General features: G+C 37.0%; 1 protein-coding gene and 1 long non-coding RNA gene across 2 annotated transcripts; one reads left to right on the plus strand and one right to left on the minus strand.

Moving 5' to 3' along the window:
* Positions 1-7,115: 7,115 nt before the first annotated feature.
* On the minus strand, positions 7,116-27,685 carry LOC108638916. Its single transcript, XR_001920153.1, has 3 exons — positions 27,624-27,685; positions 22,236-22,405; positions 7,116-8,041 (listed from the first exon to the last, which is right to left on the minus strand). It is a non-coding gene; the product is annotated as an uncharacterized LOC108638916 (long non-coding RNA).
* On the plus strand, positions 11,847-25,705 carry TMEM33 (transmembrane protein 33). Its single transcript, XM_018068681.1, has 8 exons — positions 11,847-11,884; positions 11,969-12,033; positions 13,360-13,454; positions 13,882-14,069; positions 14,784-14,851; positions 15,635-15,768; positions 17,707-17,790; positions 19,130-25,705. The coding sequence occupies exons 2-8, from the start codon at positions 11,977-11,979 to the stop codon at positions 19,257-19,259; spliced, it is 756 nt and encodes a 251-aa protein (XP_017924170.1). The 5' UTR covers positions 11,847-11,884; positions 11,969-11,976; the 3' UTR covers positions 19,260-25,705.
* Positions 27,686-27,976: the final 291 nt, after the last annotated feature.

Below are 27,976 nucleotides of genomic sequence, written 5' to 3' on the forward strand. Positions count from 1 at the left end.
TGCATGGGTTCTTGTGGTAGTTTAAACTATAACTCAATCGCCATTTCATCTAGAAAAATATTTTTCTTTCTAGCTGCTTTTACTTTTTAAACACACTGCATTGTGTGGAGACGTTTTTACCTGGACAAATATCTACAAGGAACAAACATGAAACTACTAAGCTGATTTTCACTCACGATTTTAAAACAAGATATCGCAGTAGATCTCTAGAGGAGAGATCTCACCAAAAGATTAAACCCAAGTCATCTGTTTGGTATTAGCCTTAGGAAGTTTATTCTTCATAAAATAAAGCTCTATTTTGGTACCAGATGTTAATGCCTTTACTCAAATGGATCCTTGCTGATAGCATTACTGAAAAAGCTTTTAGCAACTGATAGAAATTTAAACACTATCTCTGTTTGTGTATAACTAATACATATGATAGACATAGTCTAAAGTATTTCTCAAACTAGATGGCTTAATACTTAATACTCAAATAGGAAAGAAAAAGTATTCACACTGATCTCCAGAGCAGAACTAAATCAGATGACTCGTAACTGAACAAACTAGGTTCATGAAAACAATCTTTCAATATTATGGGTTGAATATAAAGAATGCACAGAACAGATGAAATCCAGAATGCAATACTGTATTTCTATTCACTGGATATCAATGTGCCCCTTTTATTGGTCTTGCAGAATCTGAGGAAGACATGAGTAGATGGCATGAGTGTTCCATTTTCAAAAGAATAGATAATTACATGGAAGTTCTCTTAAGAGTTTAAGAAGAAATCCCCCCACTATTTCTGGTTCCTAGTAAACTTCACTGTTCTTTGAGAAATACCATTCCTTCAAGATATCATACAATTCTACATTTGCAGATGCCAGAAATACTGGGATGCCAACACCACTGAAAAAGTCCTTCAATACATTAAATACTTCTCCTATCTATCCTTCTTGTCATAAATATTATTCACTATTCATTTCTAGTGACCTTTTTAGCAGTATTAGATTGGTTTATACTTTAAACAAGAAGAATCTTAGTGCGAGGATCTCCAATGAAATTTTATGAGATAATTATACAGTAAATGATGAACATACTATTTTGCGGTTATCATCATTCTGTGCTTTACTGCTTTTGATATCACCACCTCTAAAGGCCTCAAAAAGGCTATTGGGACTTTGCTGAGTGCTGCACTTGCTCAGATTAAAAGGTGGTTTTATTTTTTTCTTCTTGGACTTCTGCAGTCTGAGGCCCTGACTGAAGTGGGGTCATAGTAAGTGAGATCATATCAACCAAAGTAAGCGCATCTCTAACTGTTCACTGAGAAAGTACAAGTGTACTGGCCCATTTAGTTTTCAAAAACAATGATTAGACACAGTCCAGTTTCTGGATAATTAGAAATCTGGATTATAATAAATCTGGTTTATAATAAATGAGCATGCCTGAAAAGGCATGATGGGAAGTTACTTTTTCCAGTATACACAGAATACAAACTGTCAGATCATAATGCTTTAAATTGCCGTTAAACTGAACCCTGAGAAAACTGCAGAAACAGGAAATTTACCCAAGTTCATCACCCATCTACTATGTAAGAGTTCTTATTAATTCTAGAGTTACAAACTATGTTTTAGAAATAAGTTTTCTACTGATTTGCTATGTTATTGAGGTTGTACTGCCCAGATTGTTCATTCACTGGGGTTTAGTGAGAGGAAGACTTGAATTTCATCTGATATGATGTCCTTATCACAACAGAATCAATTGTGAGGTTTTCCAGCACTGGCAGGGGCATAGTAAAAACAGATCTGTCTTTTGGCCTTGCTATCCCTTGTTGAGAAAGATATGGTGTTTTCAGAGGAGATGGGAAACCACAGTTTATTCTTTTAGCTTAACATGTTTGACCACTAACCATGCCTTTCCCTTTAGCTACTATTTGGTCCTCCATTCTCATTTTTATTAGTTTTTCAGCATTTCATCTCTTCTCTAGGCCATGCACTGGAACACAGGATATCACCCTGATAACAGGATATACATGACATTTTTGTCCTCATGATGAGCATGCATTTGACCAAGCACAAAAAAGGACAAAAAGCTGTTTGTTTTCTTATGCTGATTTTTCCATATATCACAGGGCTATTTTAAATTATTTTCTAATTAGAGGTAAAAATACTTTAGGAATAGAAATCTGCTGATTCACTTATAAATTTAACATTAATCAGAAGTCACAGTTAGATCTACATTTTCTTCCTTATATTCTTTTTTGGCTCATCCATGTTTTACTTTTGAATTATTCTTTTCCAGTTCTTTTGCTAAGTGATAAATCCTCTGATAAGCATTATGTAAAGCCAAGACTAATAAATATTTGATTGACACAAGTTTTATTTTATTGCATGAGCTAATGCTCAGAGGTGAAAATAATTAAACTTTATGGTTTATGCCTGAGGCAGCTCTGGTTTAAAACTGGTGTAAAAAACAGATCATATCTAATAGTTAGAAGTGTACACTGACAGTATGGGATAGTAAGATCATTAGACTAGCAAATGTTATCGATATGCATATTTGTTCTGGAAAAACATCTTTAGTTGTTTCTTTTGCGTGGAGGTCTTCATAAAAGCAGATGCACTGGAAAATGTTCTTGAGGAAGCAGGTTTTACAAAGGACTGTGGTTCATTTGGGTAGTCAGAGCTTTTATGGTTACCATGTTCTGAACTCTACAGTTCTGACAGAATCCTTATCTGGGTCATGGACAACTCCTCCATGTTAATTTAGTGAATGTTTTTTGTCCTGGCCAAAAGTGCCTCATTTTTGTTGTGGATTTCAAGAGGAAAAGCTCTGTGACCTCCTCTCTGTTCATATTTTGGGCTGTTACCTCAGCTGTACCTTAGGTCCAAAGCATCAGTAAGCTACTGAGGAAAAGCTGATCTTGGGATTATGGCTGATGAACAAGGTTCTGACTTGCTTGGCATGCCCAAAATAGGTCCAAAAGGAGGCCAAAGATTGGAAAGTCAATGAAGTTTGAGAGATTGGTGTTAGGAAATTCAGACAAAATTTTACCTTGTGTTTGGATACAGCACTGACAGACTTTTCTCCTGCATTGTGACTTGTTTTCTAGACACTTCTAAGAGAATTTTATTTCCAGTTTGAAAGTGGGGGGCAAACTTTTAGGGAAATTTTAATCATTTGACTGTGGGATCCCCTATGGCATCTCAGTCACAGAACCTCAGAGATGCCTTTTTCCAGACATCTTGCAAAATTGTTTTCCCTCAGAAATTGCAGAGTACTCTTTTGATTTGAGATTATTTAAAAAAAATCACAGAAGAATAAATACACATGATGGAGAAACATTTTGCTATGAAAAATTAATAATTATTTAGAATTTTAGTGTATCAGCACTATCAGCAGCAGATCTCAAAGGATACACTAATCTTCTTCATTTTGTGGATATGTTCATAGTGTCCTTTAAAACAAAACAGTAGACACAATCATGCCTGATGTTGTTTCACATCTCCCAGTGAACCGATACAAGTAACTCAAAGCTTCAAGGGTGGTTCAAAGAGATTTTCTTCTTAAAATCACAAAAGGAATCCTCTGCTTTGTCAAGCTGTATAAACTTACTAAACTCCATTTTAAAAGTATTTAGATATTTTAATTCCACTGTTTACAGTGGAAGGCTCTTAGAGATTCTTCTTTTTTCTACTCTAAATAAGTGATTAGCAATTTATACCCATTTATTTTTATATCAACTACAGCCTAAGTAATTACATGGCTGTCCTGTTGTTACCAACTAATTCTACTGTTCTCTCATAAAATCTGCTATTCCTCTGAAGAATACAAATCACTATAATCTGTGACATTTCCTTATTTTTTAACTTATGTCACCAGAAATGTGCAGTGTGTTCTAGATGAGGTCTCATCTGTGCCACATACAATGGCAATAATATTTCCCAATTTATTCTTATTGCTCAGAGGATCATTTTATCCCTCAGATTTCCTATCATTTTGGCAGCTCATATCCATTCTTTGGTAGTCCTGTACCTTCAGCTTCACCTAGGTCAATTCCATACGATGTTTCTTTCCCCTAGAAGTTTTCTTGGGACCACATGGTTATGATATTGCATTTAGTACTACTGCATTTGATCTTATTTCTATTTCTCAAGCTCTTGAACTCATCCAGGGCTTTTTCTGCATGATAATGCAGTCTATTTGTCTTGAAAAGTCCTCCTATCTGCAACACTGCAGATAACCCTATCTCCATACTATAACCTATGCCATTATGCAATTATGAGCACAAGGAACAGGAACAGTCCTGCATGTAAACTGTTCTCTCATTTCCTGTTGTTCATCTTCCATTTCTCAAGCACATACCTGTCACTAAGCCCACTACTTGCTGCAGCTTTCTTCTTACACTTCAACCTTCTCCAGACTGATGTTCGTTCCTTCAGCTATTTTAATACCTTTTTTTTACTTCTGCTAAATTTAGTATGGAAATTAAACTTTTCCCTTTTCATCTTCTTTTCCCATTTTATTTTTCTTCCATCCTGCCAGTCTTAATCCTAGAATGCTGTTTAAAATCCTTAGCATGAATGACTCTCAGTGGCCGAACATCTTCCCATGTTTCCTACCTCACGCATTATGAATTTACCTGCTGAGGATATTTTCTTATAGCTTCTGCCTCCCCAGTGGGCTATCATAGGAATTATACCGAGCACTGGCTGGGTATCTTTTCCTTTAGGCATCTTTCTTGGGATAGTACCTGTGCAGCCCTTGAATTTTGTTGCATCAGGTGAACTTTCAGAACTTTTTTCCAGCTCCTGTCAGAATTATTTTACACTTTGTTTCTTGCTGCAGACAAAAGATTCTAAAGAGATCATGTGACAAGCTTGCCAGACTTTTTAATATTTCAGGGTTTTTAATAAAAACCCTCTCTCTAATGTCATCCATGAAGATTAAAACAAAGGTACCAGACAAGAACTATTTCTAGTGATCTTGGACAAACTGTAACATAAAGCAATCTTAAAGCAGACTTTTTTTTTGATCTCAGTTTTATCTTTTGATTAGGAAAATTTGCTTACTTTTCAGAACTGTGCAACTCAACAAAATTTCTGTCAGCAAGAATAAATGGTATAACTCACCAAAAGTCTCATTAAACCTTAGTGAAGAAGCTAAGAGTGAGTACAGACAGTTTTCTACAGACATGCCCTGAATTCCCTGTGTTTCTCTTCCCAAGTCACTGATTGTTAATAAATTGACTATTATATTTCAGAAGCTGTCATCCATGTCAATAATCTCACTCGGTGTTTAACTCTTCATTTTACTTGTGATGCTCTCTAGACTGCTTATAATTCCCTTCGTGCAAATGCAAGATATCTCTTTGTCCTAGGTACAGGGAAAGGAGGTGGGTTAGCATTAGGTGGGTGTGACCAGTTATGTATTCTATCCTAAATGTAATTTTTGATGGACAGTCTCTTTAAGCACAGGAGGTAGAACTCTCCTTGCCTGGGTTGCAGAGGGGGATTTCCTCTGTATCGTTTTAGTTACTGCTATTTACTTTAGTAAATGGTTATTTTTCTTATGTTTCTCCGTATTGCCCCTTCATTATTGAGAGGGGTGGGAGAAGGAAAAACAGAAGGGGAGTGACATATTTGGAGTTCCAATTTTCCGCTGGTTGTCCAGACCGCCACACTCTTGAACTCTAACCCCCCCTGTATTTTACCTTCCTAATAAAGTATACTGGCTATAGATAAGCAAGCAAAGATGGCTAAAGAAAAAAGGTAAGATAGGTCATTTCTGCAAAAGTCACAGCACGGAAGGCTGAATTCAATAAAAAGTTATAAGCCTCAAATAATACTCTTCCATTGCCAGTCACTGTGGTCAATACATAAATCGGAAGCATTATGACTGAGTGAAAAACTTATCCTTGACTTATCAGTAGACTATCTGACTAATTGGTATCCTTGAGGATTTTTATATCCCAGCAAGAACATTTTCTGGGATATAGACAGCTTGATTTCATTCAATTTCATGCCACTTCAGCACATGATTAAATCAGATTTAAATGGATGGACTTTACCTATGATGGTTTGGAAGGACAAATCTAATTAACTTGATTGTCTTTCCATGTATTCTTTATCTTTTCTAAGTTTTAAGCTCTTATTGATTATCAGAGGCCACAAAAAACAGTTGGATAAAATATGCATATACTTTTTTTTGGCAATATTTATAAATCTGAATTAATCTAGTTATATAGAAAAAAAAAGAATAAGAGGGATTAATTTTATGAACTTGAACCCTTGGAGCACTTGCCTGCTGTCTGAAATTGGATATACTGTTAAGGAATAAACACCAATGAATAAAACTATTCCCACTCCAAAATAAGCAATAAAATGTCTGTGGAACATGTCAGTGGACATGTCAGTCCACTGTGCTTAAAAAGTTAATATCAAATATCAAACATTAAAAATACTTCCACATATTCCTATCCTGTAATCACTCATCCAGTTTTCTGTGGCTGAATTTCTGAATGGGATCTCACAAAAAATGCAGAAAGTTACTGATTTCAGAGTTCTGTACTGCAAATTGCTTTTGAAAATTCAGCATCTGGACTATGTATTAAAAGATCAAGAACAACTTATACAATATAATAAATAAGATCACTCGAACCTACCCTAGTTAGGAAGACATACTGGATTGTGCAAAACTGTTCAAAATGAAAAGCTTTTCTCTGAAGCCTCCTCTAATTTTAATAAGGTCTTCTATAAAACATTTACTGCCTAGGTACCTTTATAATGATTGTAAGAGTGCAGATGATACTGACAGACATGGACAAAGGCTAAAGATGCCTGTGGATGAAACCAGAGGGAGCTCTGGGGGTGCAGAGAACAAAAAATGTGCAGCCCTCATGTTTGTTGTAACTGTGCAAGAAAAGTTTTGTATGTGATCGAGGTGGGATTCCTGACATACTGAATGGTACACTTACGTTGGCAGAAGTCTTTGCCCTGTGTCACCTTCAGATAAAAGCAGAAAATTTCTTGGTAGTTCATTTTATTCAGCTTAAACAGCTTCCAACCCTAATTACTTATCTGCAAACTTCTGCTTGCACTGAATGAGTGGCAGAAATATAATAATAGTATCTGTGCTAAAAAACACTGGACCACAGATTATAGTGTTATTAGTTTTTAGCTATTAGTGCAGAACCATGTTGAGTGTTACTGTCATCCATCTTTGTGGGGTTTTTGCTCAGATGATATAACAGATATTATTTTAAAAAGCAAATATTTCTTTTCATGTTTTTATGCAAACATAGAGCTAACATTCCCTGCATCATAACAGAACTTCTCCTTTGGAAAGCTCTGGAGTTTTGTTCCTTGTCCTCTTTTTATTCCCTCAGTATAGCCTGTGATTAGTATGAGATAAGGGAGCCATTTACCAACAACTCAGTAAAGAGTTCAGCATTGATCAATACACTTTCAGATACTTCTCTGAGCTTGCAAGAGGATGCTTATCAATCTTTCCTGCTGTGGTACTTATAATCAAACACTACAGGTAGTCACAAGTTTACATCCATAATTCACCATGTTCCTCCATTTGTTGATATAGTCTCTTGCTCCAGATTTCTAAAATCTTCCTAAGCTTCCTTTAAATAATTTACTAAAATAACACTTGCCCATCTTTCTTTCCATTCCTAAATTTGCAATATTTTTCATGTCCTTAGTGAGTTGGACATTGCAAATAAAATACACTGGCAAGACCGATTCAATCACATGCCAATCCTTGTGTCATACTCCCAATCTTACAAAAGATATATATAAATTTATCATATTTCTTTGTACAGTCTTAAGCTTACACTTGCAGCTTATGTTTCATTTATCTTAGTAATACAGGAATATAACAAAATGTTGAGAGCTATGAAAATGCTGACACAGAAAGCAACTGCAAGGAATTTTGCACATCTATTCTGCACATCTTCCAAAAGGTTTTGGCTTCTCTCTTTCTCTGCTTTGGCACACACTTGGTGATTAAAAGGGTATTGCTTCCAGGAAGGGTGAGTAAATGGAAACTCCAGCTGCGAGGGACAAGGAAGAAGAACATATTTGATATTGCTACAGACCATTGAGCAAAAATCACAAAGCAATCTGGTACAGAGACAGAAGACTTCTGTTTCTTTTTCTGAAAAATGTAACAGGCATTTACCCAACGTCCTTTATTTTTTCTTGAGATTCGGACAGCCAGCTTGAGATAACCACAAACAAGAACCAAATTGTTCATTACAACTTTGCATAAAACCTTATTTTAGCTTTGTGCTTTATGCTATACACTACTGATATACAAATAATGGAGCTAGTTTGGCTGTGAGGAACTGCAATCCTATCGACCTTGGAGGAATGTTCTCTCATTTATTCGAAATAAATGAAAACATGTATACAGATGTTAGCAACAGTATCTTCTTTCAAATCAAGAGGGACAAAATAGATAAATCATTATCTGAACCTCAATGCCCGTTGTTGTAAGGTGATAAACACCACCTAAACAATGCTACATCAGCTTCTGTTAAGATGGTTAAGAATTGAGGCCACTGGAGACCACAAAAGACAGCATATTTCTGACGGTGATGCTACTAAAAAGACAATAAAAAGTTAAAATTTAAAACAACATGTAATGCAAAATACTGGTTCTATAAAATATTTATTATGGCTGAATGCATTGAATAAGAATTATTGTTTATAAAATATTTCCATAATGTCTGTAATGAGGTTCTCAGTAATTAATTTGAAACACCAGAAGAGTCTTCTTCGGATATTCAAACTAGCTTCAAATGACATATAAAGTTTTGCATATGATTTCATCTGAAAACACATAGTGACTAAGAAAAAAATTGGCGATGGGGACTGTGGAGTTGTATATTCCACTTCTAGCCCAATTACGGTACTGCTCATGTGCCTACAAGCAAATTACTAACCTTTTTAACCTAAAGTCTTCATTGAACATCTAACTAATGGTGATGTTGTGAGCATTAGTAACCTTGCACTGCCCCTGGAGAGTCTCAGCCTCTCAGTCTCAGCCCTGATAAACAAATGCAAAGCACTGCATAATTTCTTCCATATAATTCTAAAATATATTAATTATTTTGCAAGTGTTTTATTTTTTTTTTCCCCTGCAACATCAAGCTGGTTAGTGGAAGTAGGTGTATACATCTGGGCATAAAAGGTCAAAATACATTGCTTTGCATCCATAATTTTTTAAATTAAAAGCAAGCTGATCCCAGGTATCATTACTGTGAGTAATTCTCTGATAGACTCATAAATTTACTGGAGGAAAACAGAGGTGTGTTAGTTACAATTTCAGCTGTGTCCATGTGCTGCACTGCCACAGAGGAGAAATGGGACTATATTGCTAATGAGGGAGACAAGTCCTCAGCAATTACAGGAATACTCTTCTAAATACCTGAACTATCAATCACCAGTGAAAGAAAACTGGTGCCTTGATGATATGGAAGAACTTATAGAACTATGGAAGAACTACGGAACCCTTACAACTGTTGGAAACAAAAGCATTAACAACAAACAGATCAATTTCTGCTTCTCCTCTCTGCTCAATCAGCAATATCATAGCAGAGGAGAACTGGGAAATGGAGAAGCCAATAGCTGACTCTTGATTTCTTAAGACATAATTTAATGTCTTTTCTCAAGTTAAGTAAACAGTAGCGTGGTTCGAGTTGCTCAACAGGAGAGACTATATCAAACGAAAAGCAACAACAAGCGCAGAACAAAAGTGAAGGGAAAAGTCAGGAAAAGAAACATCCGCCTGAAGAAAAGGGGGACTGGTTACAAAGGTTGAAGAGGGATATTGCTTATCAAGTATTCCAAAATAGGACACTTCTCAAGCCATTAACTTTTGGGAATAAACAATGGCTTAGCATTCTATTTAAATGAAATTAAGGCAAATATGTGAAAGACTACTTTTGGTGTTATGACAAATAGACAGCAAGCCAGATTCTAGAAATTAATGCTTTGCATGTGTATGCATTAAGTACTTCCTAAATTATAAATACCAAGAAATAAATAAGCATTCCTGCAAAAGACATGGATTTGTCATCCTAGCTCCATTTAGGAAATACAAATAATCTTGAAGACTGACTAGGTTTTTTCCCCTTGTGATATTTCAATTAAACATCTGGTGGTCTTCAACATGTATTTCCACATTTCAGTTGCATCTAAATAAGTCTCCTGGATGCATTAATATTTCATTTTCCAATAAAATAAACTAGTATTGGTTTAACTTAAATTTACTATATTCAAAGGCTATATTCAAAGCCTTTATTTTGGTTTAGCATAAATGTTTGTCAGTTTTTTTATTACACACCTGAGAATGCCCAGCAGATACACTGAAAGTCCTAATTCTCTAGTGCTGTTTACTAGTCTCCTCCACCTGTAGAAAAAAAATCCCCAAACAGCAGGTAGTTCCTATGCCTACTTCTCAGTCACTTTAGTGAGAGATGAATAGTTGGGAAAGAAGTGGAAAATAAGGTTCTGCATCTTCAATTTAAAAAGTGTTAATTAGCCTAAAGTCTTAGATTACTTGTAATTGTTGTGGTATTAGAATCCCTATCAGCTGACTTCTCTTTTGCTCCTTTCCTGTCAACATAACTTCATTACACATTATTCCTGAGTGTCTTCAAATCAATCTTCAAGTTTAATCATCATGAGCCAGAAATAAGGCAGATTGCAGATGTTGATTCCAAGATCCTTGGTCCCAAGAACATGACTTTCTTGCCGCTGAAGAGTAATTGAAAGCATCTGGGAACGATTAGAGAAACTGGAGCAGACAGCTTGCCATCCCAGAACCCATGCTGCCAGAAGGGGGAACCTGCTGCACATCCTTGAGAGAAAGTTAGAAGTACAAACTGCATGAGGCTATAGGAGCTAAAACTCAAAGTGTTGGTCTTGAGGCCTGCACTTCGTTTTCATTTACTTTGATACCACTTTAGATGAGTTACAGACTTCCAGCTGAGAACAGAAACATGTTCACACAGCTATCCCGCACAAATAATTAAAAAAAAAATCAATATTAAAGACAAGGGTTAGATTAATGAAGGGAGGATAAACCCTTTCCAAGACCTTGCAAATTACATATGCTACATGCTGCTGAGTGAGCAGAAGGCTTCTGCTTTATGCTTTCCAGCTTGGTCGTCCTGTCAATGTCGCGGATATACCTGTACTTGATTGAAGCTCCTTAGCTTTACGGTTTAGCGATTACCGACCAAACATTTCGGAAACTTGTTACAAAACTGTTGCATTTTAATGCAATATCACTGACAGTACGAATCTTTAGGCACACGTGGCTTTAAAGAGGCTTCCCGTCCCTCCTCCCCCCCCCCCCCGCATTCTACATTATGGAGAACCAACGACACTAAAACACACGGACACAGCCTTGATGGTTTTGCATGACATCACCGATGTCACAGAGAACTGCGGAGAGCCGTGCCTGGGTCCTGTGATCTTACGATTCCCGTTTACACTGCTGATGCACAGCACAGCTCTGGAAAGCCAAGCTGGCCCTCCGTGAGCAAACACTCCCCAACCTGGGGCCGAAGCGAGCATTAACATTGTTGCTGTCACCCCGCAAAAGTGCCCCTGTTACAAACCCTACAGACCGAGCTGAGCGCCAGCTGTCGGGGCTGCTGTGGACAGAGCGGGAAGGGGCCAGTGTCCTCCCCAGCGGGCTCGCCCTGGCAGCCGCAGTCCCAGAACAGCCGGGAACCGCCGGGACGTCCCCGTGCCGCCGCCGGGAGCATCCCATCCGCCGCCTACATTGCCCGGCAGCCCCGCAGTCCACGGGAAGTGTCGTCCTGCCGCATCCGGGGGCAGGATCCGGCGGAGCGTGTGCCGTGCCCAGTGTGGCGCTTGCGGTGGGTCGCGGCCGGGCCGGGAGCGGGGGTCGGGAGGCGGCGGTCGCCCGTGTCCCTCAAACTGAGGCGCTTCTCTCCCCGCAGGTGCGGCCATGGCGGACTCCACGCAGAACGGGCCCATGCCAGGCGGGGCCGGCGGCGGGGCCGTGGTAAGGAGCTCCCGGGCCTCAGGGTCCTGGGCCGGCCGCGGTGCTTCTCCAGCGGCCGGGGGGTTGGGTCCCGCTGGAATCGCAGCGTGGCATTGCCCGCCCGGGTGCGGGCAGGGGGAAGCAGCTCTCGCTTCCCGATTGAAAGCGTGCTGTTGGTGCGCCGCCGCTCCTGAAAATGTCTCAATCGAAAGTGATTCGGTGTGGCGGCGTCTGTATTTCACAGAATCATAGAATATGCTGAATTGGAAGGGACCCATCACGATCATCGAGTCCAGCTCCTGGCCCTACACAGGACATCCCAATAGTCACACCATGTGCCTGAGAGCATTGTCCAAATGCTTCTACTACTCTGTCAGGCTTCGTGCTGTGACCAATTCCCTGGGGAGCCTGTTCCAGTGCCCAACCACCCTCTGGGTGAAAAAGCTTTCTGTGATATCTAACCTAAACCTCCTGACACAGCTTCATGCCATTTCTGTAGTTATATTGTGCAGGTAAGACACTAGATCATGTTATGAAGATGCTTGCAGGTTAGTTAGTTTCTGGTCATTTCCATAGAGACACACTAGCAATATAGAGGAAAAGAAGAATCTCTAAAAGGTGGTTCAAATTTGGAAAAAAACCTTGAACTCTCAGATGCAAAGAAGCAGATGTTTTGACTCTGAGGCACATAATAGCCAAAAGCATGCTGTGTTTTGTTAGAGCCTTTCTGGTACCATGGATATATCAAGACTGAGAAGGGCTGTGGTTAAGAAGAGCTCAACAACAGGAGAAGTGCAAGATTCCTGTAAAAAGCTTTTGCTTTTTTGAGGCCAAGAATATGTAGGCCAAAACAATGCCACTTTCCTTGTAATAATAAGCATGTAGTTATGCTAACTTTACCTGACCCTTTATTTTTTTCCCCTTGCTAAGAATTATGGAGATTCAGCCCAAGGTGTGTGCAGTGTATTCTAAAAGGAACCTTGAAGGAGTAGATGCAAAAATCAGGTCTGGAGACTTTATGTGGTAACAGTTGTGGAGCTGGCTGTTTAATCAGGTCAATTTGGATAGAAAAACTACTTTCCCAGAAGTTCTTACTGCTGTATTTGGTTGTAGTGTACAAAGGAGCTTCTTGGTTCTGAGGAAGCAGAGCTGTTTTTGATCTGGCAAGTAGCATCATATGAGTCAAGTATCACAGAACAAAAAGCAGCTTTCTACTTCAAGCTATAATTTGCTTATATTCAAGGTTGGAAGAAGATTTGCAATTTAATATAGCAGGGAAGAATGCTCATTTTATGCAAATATTAACATACCAACTTATGTTGGGGTTGTTTTTTTTTTCCAATGTAGCAATTTCTGATGGCTAACAAGTTGGATACAGCAATGTGGATTTCCCGCTTGTTCACAGTTTACTGCTCAGCTTTATTTGTCCTGCCTCTTCTAGGGTATGTACTGTAGTATTGTAAAATAGCATTAAAAATTTATGAACCAGAGTCCCTTTGCATAGAATTATTTTTCACATAAGGGTGAATTGCTGTTATTCAGGTTACTTGGATGCTTTTTGTCAGAACAGCTTACAAATTTTAGATTGGTTTAAAACACTTTCAGAAGTGTTTGGAAAATGTGTTGAGCAACTGTAAAGTAGCAGTAAATGCATGATTTTGTGTGTAGTTATGCAGTAATATATTGAGTTGTTTTACTTTAGGCACCTGCAGTAAGTCAGTGTTACCAGTTTTTGAGTTGTATTTTGTAAATAGTGCTTCTGTTCGATAATAGAAATACTCAGGTACTGTGCAGCTGTGATGCAATTCTCAAGGGTGGAAGAGTTCTGAGCTTGGTTCATATGGTAACATCTCCTCTGATGATTTGCAGGTTGCATGAAGCAGCAAGCTTTTATCAGCGTGCCTTGCTGGCAAATGCTCTTACTAGTGCCCTCCGACTGCATCAAAGGCTACCGCACTTTCAGCTTAGCAGGGCATTTCTGGCCCAGGCTTTGCTGGAGGACAGCTGCCACTACCTGTTGTACTCCCTTATCTTTGTGAATTCCTACCCTGTTACAAGTATCCTTTACTTGTGTCATCCTGGTAAAGTTGGTAATTTTCATTTATTGCCAATACAGGGTTTATATATGACTTCTCACTGTAGCAGGACATACGTCATGTAGAGAGACAATTATTCAGTGATAGCTTTCTCAAATAAGTTATTAAACTGATAAAGTCTGCAAAAAATACTTTCCCTGTGGCTTGTCAAAGGTGACATGTCAGAACTGACTTTTCTTTATGCCACGCTGTGTACGCTTCACATCTGACTCTTAAAAATCTCCCTGGCAGAGGAATGTCTATGTTCTTGCTCTATGAAATGTGAATGGCTGGCAACTGCATGTTCTTTGGTAAAGAAATTAATTTTGTAGCATCTTTTAAGAAAAAAATATTATGACTACATGTACTTAATAGATTTTAAGTAGTAACCTCATGTGTGTCTTCCATGCAGAAAGACTGCATTTCAGGAGCAATGCACTAGTGTGTAATGAATGGTGTACATTATACTTTTGCATACTTGCAGACACCTATATTTTGAAGTTAATAAAAATGTATAGCAAAGAGGTGTAAGAAGCAAAGGGAAGAGCTATAAATATAGATATTAGACTTATACATATCTTCATCCAGTATAGGTCATTCCAGCCAACCTCTTGCAAAGAGCCACCAAGCTATGACTCGTGTAGTATAACATCATGGAGAAATGAAACGTATAATTTTCCTTATTGCTTATTTCAGTGAGTATTTTTCCAGTTCTGCTGTTCTCATTGCTTCATGCTGCCACATACACAAAGAAGGTTCTTGATGTAAGTATGATATGATGTATGTTACGATTAATACTGGTGGTATTCTTGGGGTTTATAAACAGGTTTAAGTTGCAGCTACGGTTTGGTTTCCTTTGGCCGTGGTAGAGGAATTAGAGTGAATTTGTAGTGTGGAATGTCAGCACAGAGAATCTGAGAAGACTTTTTTGAGTTGGCTGGGTTTTGTGATTTGTTTTTGGGTTTTTTCCCCTTCTGTAATGACTCAATGATATGTTGGAGTTGACACTGATTATTTTTCTTCAAATGCTTTCCTTTGAAGGAAACAAAAGCTGTGTAGCAGTTAAGTTGAAACATAAGACATGTCTTTTTCAAACTAAACCATAGCCTGTGAATTTTGTTGTTCTGTTTCAGGAGTAAGGTAACAAACTAGCAAGCAAAATACTTGCCAGTTGGACTTGCTGCTTAATGCACTGCCTTGTGCAACTTAATGTTACTCCAGTCTTTGGTGCTCCTAACTGGGCTATCTTGCTACCATGGGCACTTCCACCTAGTGGACAGAATAAAGCTTGTGGCTCTCTCTGTGCAGTTGAACCTAAAATGGGTGCATGAGGGGATTGCAACACCTGATATTTTTAATTGAACTCTTAGTAAATTATGGAGTTCCAAGCCTACGGTTTTCTTTGGGATATTAATCTCAATTCTGGTAAAGTCTTAAAATGCTGAAATGAGTTGTAAATGACAATTGTTTGTATTTTGACTTCTCTGTGCTAGTGAAGATAGGTGTAACTCATATTTTTTCTGTAAATCATTTTTTCTTCTTTAAAGGCACGAAGTTCAAATAGTTTGCCTTTTCTGAGAAATCTCTTAGAGAAACTGAATGCTAATCAACAGAATATTCTAAAATTCATTGCTTGCAATGAAATTTTCCTCATGCCAGCTACAGTTTTTATGCTCTTCAGGTAAGAATTACGATAAATATTTCAATAATTAGAAACTTGCTACACAAGATTACTTTTTGCAAGTGAGTTCTCTGGATCATAGTGCTCCACTTGTATTGTTCTGGCTGACCAGGGCTTGAACTTCAAGTAAAATTTATTTGATTCTTAGGCTTCTTAAGTTGGTGCATCATGACATCAAAAAGCATTCCCTATGACATAACTGGGCACAAAAAACCCCTCCTCTTTCATAGCGTGGGTGACATTGTTGAGTTGCATTGAAATTTTTTGGGCTCGCAACTTGCATTCACCTGCATTTCTATCAGTATGTTGTTCAGTAAGTTTAATTTTGGTTAGTTTAATAGAATATTAAGATCTTCAGCTTCACTGAAATTAAGCTCTTGTTTTTGACAATTAGATTCCAGAAATTCAAGTGGCACGAAGTTTCCATATGCAAAAAGTGTGCAAGCAGTAGTAGGTTGTGTTCTCTCCTGTGTTACTTCTGAGCAGTGATCCTTGTGGGGCTTTTTTATTCCATTTGGTTATGCCTGCTTTGCATCCTGTTGAATTAATTTTAGGGATCTTGAGCGTATGCATGTTGGAATCCTACTGAAGTTGTATAGGTGACCTTCCAGTCACTGAAGTTTGGGTCATTGCCTTTTAATATTTGCAGGGAGAATATACCCTTTGTTCTGTATAAGTTGTAGCACAGTAAGAGCACTTGTCTTGAGTGGTCTCACGGTCAGCAGAAGAGAGGCTTTATCTTCTTGGAAGTTGACAGAATGCATAATTTGTCTTTATCTCTTGATATGTCAGCTGAGTGCTTCAGTACTTCATGTATCAAGGATTCCATTTCATTTAAGGCCACTTACCAACTGTATCCACTCTGTATCCAGTATTGAAACTTCCAAGTGGTTTGAACTTCTCTTTGGGATAACTTCCTTTTTTTTTTTTCTTTTTTCTATCTATGGAAAATGTAGTATGTGAAATGTTGCTACTTGATATGTCATCTAGTAGATACTGAAGCTTAAAAAAGATCGTGCCAAATTTAAAATCATATAATGTTTAAATGCAGCTATTGTGAGATTTTGTTCTTTAAATTGTTTTAGCATATTAAATTGCTTGTAAATAGTGTACAGGTTCAAGATTTCCTTGTTCTTTCCTCCCGTAGCTCACTTTCCTTTCGCTTTATATTTTTTTCTCCTGGGTAAAGATGTTGTTCATACTTGAAGGAGTTCTTGCTGGAACTGTGATGTTCAACTTCAAATAGAACTTTTAAATGCTGTGTTTTTCAAAGTAGCTTCCGACACTAAAACTTAGGGCATTTCTGTGCTTCGCTGTGTATGGTTTGTATGCTATACTTTCACTACTTTATAGCACCATCATGTGTAACAGCAACTTTGTAAAACATCAAAATCTAATTTCAGTGTAACTGAAATAACTGGATATCAGCTTTGCATGTCTGAATACATCTATAATTGTCTCCAGTGTGTTCTGACAAGTTTTGCAAAAGATACTAGAAATATGGTCCAGATAGTCAAAGTGCTGCGAGTCCAGTTACTCGCTGTAACTGCACTACTTATCTCAGCCAGTTTCCCTGATTGACCAACAAGCTTTTTCTTGATACTGAGCATCTGTCACCATCATTTCTGTGATTCTTTGCACACCACCAGAAATGGCACATATAAAAAAACTTCATAAATATAAAATCAATATAAAACCAGCACTTCTTTAAGTGCTTGATTGAGCAGTTTTATTCTATAATGTAAGTTTCTGCATTTAAAAGTGTATGGTTATGTACTTTTTCTTGTCAGATCTAGATTTTCTGAACCAGTGTGACCCAAATCTAGCTCTTTTTTGAACCCAAGCAGTTTGCTTGCTTTTGTTAGGAAAAATCCTGATTTTGGTGTTTGTTTTTTTTTTTTTGTCACTGCTAAGCTCTACTGAACTATTCTCTTTCAGTGGACAAGGGAGCCTGCTCCAGCCATTCATTTACTATAGGTTTCTTACGTTACGCTACTCTTCTCGGCGAAATCCGTACTGTCGGTAAGTACTAAATTGATTTTGGAAGTTAGTGTTTAACTGTGTAGTGCTCAGGCATTTGGAAACTTTTTGTTCTAAAATGAATGCATAACTCATAGTACTAAATCTGCAGATGGTAATTTTAGGATGCAAAATACACCTGGATGCTGGGTCAAGGTTATATTTATTTCATGTAACTGATCAGAAATGTACCAATGTTCTTGAATGGGAGCTTTGAGAACATGCTTGTGTAATTAAAACTACACCTTGGGAGAATAAAGTCTTTCTTATCAGAAAGATATCCTTATTTTTAGATTTTCAGGTATATCTGAGGCTAAGTCTGTATATGAATAGGCACTTAAGAACTTGTGTAATATTGACAGAAAAAAAATCTGTAGTTAAACATGCTCATTACCTCCTTTAGTTAAATTCACAAATCAGGTTAATTATATTTGAAATAGAATTTATTGATTTTGAAAGTTGGTCAAGCCAATATTGCTTTAGACTTTGAAACCATAAATATTTCTATGAGGATTTTCCCAGGTCAGTGCTTTCTTAGTTTTGTAAGACAAGCATTGCAAAATGTAAGATTTTTGTTAACATACCCTCCAGTCTAATCATTACTCGATTAGAAAATGGTTTGCTAAAGTGCCAAGGAAGTGGCTTTGGCTGCTGTGATATGTGAAGACAAGTCTGAGAATCATAACCTTAATCGCCTCCTGTTCCCTACCATTTTGTAAGAAATTAATTGCTCCATCCTGGTACATATATTTTTTTTTTTAACAACAACAAAATCTGTGAAATTGCTTTAGTATCTAAAAATAATCTAAGCTGTGCAATAGTAAAACTGACTTTCAATAGAACTAGTTTATCCAAAATGTTCTGCTGGCATTTTTGTAGTTTTAAGGGAAACTGGTGATCTGGGTTTTATTTCTTATGTCTGTCTTCTAATAGTTGCTTCTAGAGTGCACTGTTATTGCATATTGGCAAGAAACAGCACACATACACAGTTGCCTCCCAACTCCTTACACTAATTGTGATAAAGCATTATTCTTTCCTCCTCTTTTTTTTCAATAGTGTCTTTTTGTTTTGGCTTTAAGGTGGAATTTTTCTGCTGTCTTTAGTTCAGCAGCTTCCAGCCAGGGATGGATATAAAGTTAATTAAAATGTTAATGTTTAAAAGCCAAGAATTCTGAAGCTCTTGCAAGATACTGCAATACTGAGTTGGTCCAAAGAACTTGTTAGCTAGAGTGTGTATGTGTGTGATGTTAAGGAAAGAAGTGAATGAAAAAGACAGATCTAGATAACACTTCTGATAAATGCTGTAGCATTTTAAAACTCTCTTTAAATCTGATTTTTTCAGGACTCTCTTCACTGAGCTCAGGATTGTTGTTGAACACTTAATAATGAAGCCCTCGTGCCCTGTTTTTCTAAGAAGACTATGCCTCAGCAGCATTTCCTTTATAAGCAGATTGGCACCAACTGTTGCATAGCCAAATTTCAGGCACTCGTGTTTTGTGAACATTATGAGCAGCTGGCACTTCTGCTGATGATTAGAAATTTCTGATTTTACACTGATCTCACTCCAGGCTGTTTAAAAATATGTATATGCTTTTCTTGGAGATAATATGAAATTTAGCATATCAAAACCAAATAATGTAAACTTAAAGTTACTGTATTGTATTGTTAATTGGTGAAACAAATTAGCTGCATCCTTTCTAAAACATACCCAATCATACAGGGTTTTGTTTTGTTTGGGTTTTTTTTTTGGAATCAAGGATTGTTTGAGATTGATTAAAACTATAAGAGGTCTATGCTCCCTTGGTTTATGTTAGTTGGAACTATAGCTACTGTAGGATATCTCCAGTGGATAGCAGTTGGTACACATACCTATGCAGTACACTTTGGACAGTATTCTTCTGCTTACTACATGTATCTGTAGAACTATTTTGTCCAAGTTACTATACTCAATGTAGAGATATGGCCCACTTTGAAGTTAACACAAGGGATTAAAATCTATCAAGCTGACACAGATAACACCTTTTCTGAAGGAGAGGTTATTTTTATTATACTACTTAAAAAGAACTCTTCCAAGTTCCTACCTTGTGACGTAGTCTTACATTACACGGTTGGAAGAAATATCAAGACTCTGATCACAGAAAACTCTGCAGTTTTCTTGTCATAACAAGATGTTTTACCAAGCCAAACTGCTGACCTGTAGGCTTTTCAGCCAAAGATGTAACTTTTAACCATGTCTCAAATGAACTAATCAGTGTAAATGAAGTAACTTTTGCAGACTCATTGCAGATTTGTTTATATGTCCACAAAAATTTGAGACTGCAGTAATTCAAGCATGTTAGCTTTTTAGAAAATTAATCTGTAGCTAGATCTATATGAATTGTTATTCCAGTTTCTGAGAGTCTCATTGTGATCGGAAATTTGCATAAAGGATTGAACCTGTTTAGGCAGCTTCTGAAACAAATGGGTGTAGGATTTCTTGGCATAAATCCATCTGATGACTGACCTGAAGCCATGTCATGACTACAGAAGTGAATATTAATTTGAGTGAATATTAAATTGAGTGCTGATTATGTATTCACCCAGCAGCTGAAAGGTAGGTCGTGGAAAAATAATGTTATCTGTCTGAACAAAACTTCTTTCCATAAATTCAAGGCAAAATATTTGCCTAATCTTCTCTAGTTAATGTTAGTATTCTAATTGCATAAAATTAAAGGGCCTTTTGTAAACTTCTATAGCACTGAACTTAACTATTCTTCCATGGTCAGAGAAATCTTATGTGAAACTTTTTCAAAAGCAGTCTTGAAGTAGAGTATTTTCCTGTAACTACTGAGTTATCTTGTTTGTGATGTGGATATCATTCAGACTTTTCAGTTGTATTAGTTTGTTAGATCAGAGCCATGTATTTATAAATTTATTTCATTTTTTTGCTCAACCTCTTGGTATTGATTATCCAGTTGCTAATTGAATATGATATTCTTTGACTACTTGTCTTGCTCTCTGAACATGATTAGCTGTTTATAGAACACTTGCACACTGCAGAAGCAACTGCATGCAGTAATGCTCTACAGCTGCTAAAGACTTGCAATGAGTTTCATTATATGTATATCCTGTAATCCTGAGGATTTTATAAAAACTAAAATTTCTACTGCAATAAAATGAGTGTTAAATGTAACTTGCTAGGCTCTTCAAGCTTATTTTCTCTCTAACAGAACATACTGATGCTTGAACCTGGAAGTTGAGCAGAATGCTTTCCTGTGTGTATGTGTGCATGTTCCTGTATTCCCACTGCTGCTTTTGAATTGGGGTATAATGTCTTGTGCATTTCTAAATTATCTTATAGGGAATTTTTGCCTTCTAAAATGCAAAAATGTATGACCCTTTCCTTCAAAATCTAACCCTAAAATAAGCACTGCAACAATGGTATCTAATCAGAGCAAAAAATCTAGACCTACTTATTACTGTTTCAGTTCCTCTGCACAGTCCTAGACCCTGTTTCATGTTACATGATGTGTTTTTTGAGTAGAGACCTCAGACTCTCTTCAGCTCTTTGGACCAATGTGATTTAAAGATTTTAATTCGGTCATCTAAGTTGGTCCCCCATGCTGGGAGTGGAAGGCAAATAAATCTGTAGTTAATGTAAGCAGAATAACATGTTACTTCTGAGCAAATTTTTGTGGTTGGACTGCAGTTACAGGTGCAGTCTACTGTTCCTTAATTATATGATGTTATTAAATTAGAGATGAGTCTAAACTGGATCTGACATATTGCAACTGTAACTGAAGGATGCTAAGTCTTGAGATCCAACTCTAGGAATGGATGAGAAAGATTAAAAGGAGTAAGTGAATGACAATGAGCAAGTTGAGAGTTGGAAGACAGTGCCATGAAGTAGAACTTAAACGTGGATACTGAATTTCTTGTTAACTCTTTCCATTAACTCTTAAAAATGGACTCCTTAAAGAGGAGGAAGATGTTTCATAAATGGGATTTGATTTGATATGATTTGGCTAGTATATTTGTGGTTTTGCAAGGATTTGCTTGACAAATGAGCAACTTGTGGCCTGGAAAAACTTATCTTCTCTGACATGCCAGGAAAACATGGAACAATGTTATAAGAATAATGTTCAAACTAAATAAATAGGGCAACTGACCTGTACTCTGCATCAGCTTTGATTTTTACTGCAGCCTTTTGGCTGCCTAAGTGATAACTGTGCATTTCCTCAATACTGGCAAAAACATTCTGTCCTCATGCCTGCTTACTTGCCATGGTTTGTGATTGCTTCTACACTAATGATTAAATTAGATATGAATTGCTGGTTGTATCCTAGCTGTGATACAGAGGCTGTGACAGAAATCTGTGATCGCAGAGAAATTTTGCAACTGACCATAAAATGCCTGTCAACCCCAAATGTGAAGCAGAAAAGTTTTTATTTTACTGAAAGGTTACCTACCTAGTGTTAGGTAACTGTTTCCACTGGTATAAATCACACTGGTCATTGCTTTTTGTCATCTCAGCTTTCATAAGATAAGTGCTGTTGCATAGATTCTGTGAGTAGACCCACCCCTTGCTCTGCACAAACAAGTAGAAGTGACGCTCCAGCATAACAGTTTCTGTTGTCACCTGTAGGTAAATAAAGTATCAAGAGCCATTGGAGACTTTTGGAATAGCTAATGCCAGCTGGGATTTCTTACACACCAAGGGACTTACCAATACATCCATCCTTTCCTTTATCGCCTTTTATTTAATTGTATACTTTTATTGTAATTTCTGTGCTGTCAATTTTATATTTTGCTCCCTTCTTTGATGGATGCTTAAGGTGAGCAATATCTGTTAATATTTTAAGTTGCAAGTTTTAGGGATTTTAAAAAAAAATCCATTACAATCGTGAGCCACTATTTCTTCCAACAGTTTTTGAGCTGCTAACTATATATGTTATAGTACTGTCCAAACAAATAACGTGTCTGGTTATTTTGTACAGTCTGTGTTGGACTGTTTCTTTGTTAGGCACCTGTAGTGTAACATTTGCTGTACAGATCCCATGTTTATTAAGGAAGTATAGTTCTTGTCCATTTTACAGACAGGAATGGAGACATGGAAGAAATGAGCACTTTCCTGAGGGGGTGTAAGAGCTCTGGCAGAGCAGGAAATAGGACAAAGAGAGTTGGACAAGTGCCCAGAGGAAACTGATTTGTTTCTATACCACACATGACTTGTTGGTCCTGCTCCCAAAATTATACCAATTATGCTGGCTTAAATACTTAAAAAAGTACTGTACCTTACAGTGCTCAGATTAAGGGCAGAAAAGACATTGAACTAGACAGCATGCCCTGTTAAAGCAGTATCAAAAACTGATTTCCACATGCAAGAGCTAGGTATGGTCCCTTGTATCGTCATCTCTGCACTGATGAAAAATAATACAACAGAACAAGATGGCAAGCACTTAATGTGCTAGATGGTAGTAGGGTATGCTAATCTTATAACTGTCTATAATTTTTAATTGCTGCAGTGCATCTATTATGTTTAAACTATATATACTGAAATTGGCTAGTGTATCATTGTATTGTAACTTCTATTGTGCTGTAATTTTCTTAAAGTCACAGGAGCAGTCAGGCCTCGCTGTTTTAAATCGCCTTTTAAGGACAGAACCTTAAGCAATCCTTTATTTCAAAGATGCATTATCCGTATGGATAATGTAATAGAATTTAATCTTAAATGTGGATTCAAAAATCTTTCTCATAAAATGTCAGCATTACTTACTAACTTCTCTGCGGAAGCTAGCTCTGTGATAATAGCAGATGTTGTGCAGGTAAGGGAGTTTCATTGCTTAGTTCTGTGCCATCCAGATGGTATAAACTTTTAAAATTAATTGAAAAATTCATCTTTTACTTGTATTCAAGGACTGAGGCACAAAATGCTAATGTAAGGGCTCAGAGGGGAAATATAGTTCTCCTGCATATTTGAAAAAATGTGAAGCCCTTTCAAGAAAATCTAATAAACATAATAATCGCAGGCTGCTGACACTAAGGAAAAAGCACCTCATTCGCTCTTTCTTTTATGCAGTGATTTACTGGTCCCTACTGATTTTCAAATTGGATCACTGCAGTAAATTATCCATACCAGTACCTGTGAAAGAAAGCACTGGGATCCATATTTGTTCAGTGCTGTGCTTAAATCAGCAAGAATGATAAATTTGATGATATGAAATTGGAAATATCAAGGGCTTTTCTCAGTGAATGAGCAAGTATCTCCATTTGTAATTTATTGTGACCCTTTTTCACTGTATGTGCTTTGTATGTCAAATATTTATTTTGAAACAAATTAAATTGTTTTCTGTATTGATACGGCTATGGTTTTGTTCTTGAAATCAGATTGTATATTTTTTCTGGATTTTAAGTATTATCAGTGTTGTGTTGCAAAACAGCACTTGTTTAAGTTCAAATCTGTGAGTGACTTTTTACTGACCAACAGCTTTTTCTGTTAAATGTTGTAGGTGCATGTTGGGTGTTGGGTTTGATTTTTTGTGTGTGTGTGTATGTTTAGAATAGAGTAGGATGCAGTGAGCCATTGCGGCATCTCATTTGCTTTTTCTAGAGAAACAGGAAGATTAATGTGTATGTCAAACCCAAAAAAAAGCTGATCCCTGTCTTTAAGTCATTTGAACTGTTCTGCTTTACACCTGGCATAGTTAACCCCAACTTCTGTGGGAAAAAATCTACCTATGTGCCCAGTTCACTGCCATATTTTCAGTGCAGGTGTTAATAGAGAAAGTTGTACACCTGTGTTTTGGCAGAAGTCCTGTCCTTTTAATTTTAAAATAGGTTATTTTATGTCTGATTAAATCCCACTACCTAAGTGCCACTGCTGAACTGAAAATGAGTTGTGGCTAGTGCTTTTTTACTTGGAATTTATATCAGTATAATAATAATTTGTTTTGCAACTTGTAAGCAAAATTGTGAACCGGTGTGGTTAATAATGTGACCCTATGTTACCCTCTTCTTATGGGCTAGGCTTAGCTCGTTTGTGATGGCACATTTATTAGTGGACTTCTGTTCAACCCCAGTGCCAATGAGCTGGGCTTTATTCTACCACAGCTGGCTACCTCCATACAGCTGTGGTTTTGTAAAAACAGTAGTGTGAATTGTATTTTAAGGAGCCATGAAAGACTTTGCTCTTCATTGAAGATAATTTAAGTTCATGTCTATAACAGTTTTCATGTGTCTGACCATGATATCTTGCTTTGGGGTGAGTGAAGTTCTACAACAGTCCAGACTCCTGCCTTGGGTGAGGAAACTGGTTTCCTTGAACAAGTGCTGATCATGGTATTTTCATTTGCTGTATGTGTTCCTTTGAATATTCACTCATAATCCTTTGCTAATGTGAAGAGGAAGAGTATGTTAGATGAAGACAATGCATCAGTTAGTTGAGATATTGCACAGGAAAATTAAGCTGAAAATCAGAAATTAAAAAAGGTGCAGGGCTAGATTATCTGCAAGGGCTAAAGCAAAGTCAGCTATAGTTTTCACACAGGTAGGAATGCAATAGAAAGAGAAGGAAGAAGAATGGGGATAAAAATAATGAGAATGCAGAAAAGTTCATCTCTGTGATAAAAAGAGGTCTGGAAATCCTACTGGGTATTCTGTTGCTTTCACAAACCCCAGTTCACCATTCATGGTTTCATGCAATCAGAATCCTCTGGATAGTACTTAAGTTTTCAAGCTGTAAATTATTTTGAATTTATTCTCTATTAAAATACTGCTGGAATAGCATGTTCAGATGCTGCTACATTGTACACAAATTGACAGGCTAATCTTGGTTTCCTTAAAACGGAAAATAGCTGCAGTGGAATTATGTGTTCTTCTCTATTCTGCTTGAAGCTCCTATAGTGGAAAAGTAAAGAAATAAATGCTCTGGTCTATATTATTACTGGGCTTCTTGGCTTTTTTTTTTCATTTCTCTTTCCTTGTTGCTTTGCTATGTTTTTTTCTTGGCAATCTGGTGGAAGATTTCGTATGTGAAACTGCATGGGGTTTTGTCCTACTCTGTGTTTGCATAGAACATAATATTTGTAATGTAGTATTTTAACATTTTTTGATTTAGTTTTTTTTCAATCTAGAAAATCCGAACAGTGTTTTGAGATGACAGATGTTTCCTATTACAATCCCTTTCAACATACTTTCTGCTGTAGCAACTTCAGTTAGGTTCTGACTAAATTGTGAATCCTTTCAGTGATAAAGTTTAAATCAAAGCCATTAATGACAGCTTTTTTGTAATAGCAGATGGAAATCTAGGATTGACTTTCTGAATTTTCATGTCCACTAGAATTTTCAGTTGTGTAACTCTATAATACAGAGAAATATTGAAATCTTAGAAAATTACAGTTATAGCATCAAGCATTAGTTCAGTGTGCATGTGTTTGAGCATCCAGTGGTTCTATTTCTAATTATCTCACATTTTTTAACATCACTGTGGGGCAGAGGTAAGATGTTTAGTTGCATCAATGTGTATGTATGCTTACAGCAGTGGATAAATGAGTAAATAAAACATAATATTATGAGGGTTTTTTTCCTATTTGGATATATGCTTTGCACTTTATGATGAAAAAGCCTCTTCCTGCCCTCTGTCAGCCTTTTCTCTTTGCAGTGTTACACATTTATAATGGAAATAGTTTTGAAAGAAGATTCTTGCACTGCACAGATCTTTTTAATATCCTGCCTTTATGCACTTTAAAAGTACTGATTGAGCTTATTTAACATTCTTGTAATTCTTATTTTTTCTTATAAGCAAAAGAATCAAGCTGCTTTTAAGCTGATCCTTTCTTTGGTCATGTAAGGGATTATAGGACGGGTGGAGTAGCAGGAGACTGGACCTGATGATGCAAGAAGCTTCTTCCAGTCCTGCATTCTTATGCATGTCTGCAAATAACTGTAGAGAATAAGAGTAGTTTTTTTGGTATATTATGTACCTAGTATTGTTTTTAAGAATTTTAAACTAGCTTTCTGCTTTAGGATGAAGGTAAGCACTGCTAACCTTTTTCCTTACTCAACGGGGGGAAATTTTATTTTATATGATTTGGCCATTTGAAATGAAATTGAATTCTTCCTTCTTGTGCTAATTTTATTCCAAACCACTGACCTCTAGTGGCTGGTTTGCAACTACGAAGCTATAGTAATGTAATATGCTCCTCATGAGTCTATGGCTACAGGAGAGTCATTTTCCATTTCATTTTTCCAGCAGAATAATGCTTCTTCATGATTTATTTTCCTTTGGCACTCAGTAGCTGCTGCTGCTGCTGGGTTGAGTACTGCTGCACCCAGTTCAAGAAACTGCATGTGACTGCTGGTTTTCAGGTAAACGAACTGCATGTGAATAACTGCAAACACTTATCCATGTGCTGGAAATAAAAATATTTAGTTTTAGTCTATGTAGATCTTTGATCCAGTGACCATGAAATAACTTTACAGACCTACATGACTCAGAGTGGTGTTATGCAAACTTCTGTAGATTCACCAGTCTATGCCTTGGAAGAGTCATTCCCCTCATGCACCTGCCTGCCACAAAGTATTCTCTAGTTTTTCTGTGAATTTAAATATTTTACCTGAAAAACTTAAGGGCTGTTTGGGATCACTGGACACTTTATGTATTCATACTTTTTTTGAACTATCTGTATGTAGCTGCTTGGTGTTAACTATATATGTGTAGTATCATAAAAAGTACAAAAATAAAGTCTTTCCCTTTTCCTTTCTCCATTTTTTGTCCCTTGCTATGCTGTATGAGAGATACACAAGGCAGGATACGATGGGAATCCTGAAGAGTAATTTAAATGATATTAAGTCATTACCATCAGCTCTTGCTGTGGATCTGGGGACATTTCAAGTCTGCTCTGCTGTATGAACCTGAAATATTTAATGAATTTCAGATTAAAAAATATTCAAATTGGCTTTATATTACTTCATTTTTCATATAAGGAACACTAAAAATTCTTCACTGCTTATTAGCCTTCACATATCACAGATTTCTTGCTAGGCAGTAATATTGGAGAATTTCATCATGATGGACTGTTTCTCATCAGCTCGAGAAATCCAGCCAGTTACTTAGTTATTTTAAATAAACAGGAACTAGGAAAAAAGTTTCCAAAGGTCTATATTTCAATCCAGTCACCTCTCTTTCTTGATCTGCAAGCAGTTATATGTA

The sequence above is a fragment of the Manacus vitellinus genome, unplaced genomic scaffold (assembly GCF_001715985.3).
Source record: "Manacus vitellinus isolate BGI_N305 unplaced genomic scaffold, ASM171598v3 scaffold_0_pilon, whole genome shotgun sequence".
NCBI lineage: Eukaryota > Metazoa > Chordata > Aves > Passeriformes > Pipridae > Manacus > Manacus vitellinus.

Excerpts from the sequence above, each read along its gene's own strand:
- TMEM33 (XM_018068681.1), top strand. The coding sequence starts at position 11,977 with ATGGCGGACTCCACGCAGAACGGGCCCATGCCAGGCGGGGCCGGCGGC. Across the intron at positions 14,070-14,783 it reads GAATTCCTACCCTGTTACAA|TGAGTATTTTTCCAGTTCTG; the intron begins GTATCCTTTACT and ends TGCTTATTTCAG. Across the intron at positions 15,769-17,706 it reads ACAGTTTTTATGCTCTTCAG|TGGACAAGGGAGCCTGCTCC; the intron begins GTAAGAATTACG and ends ATTCTCTTTCAG.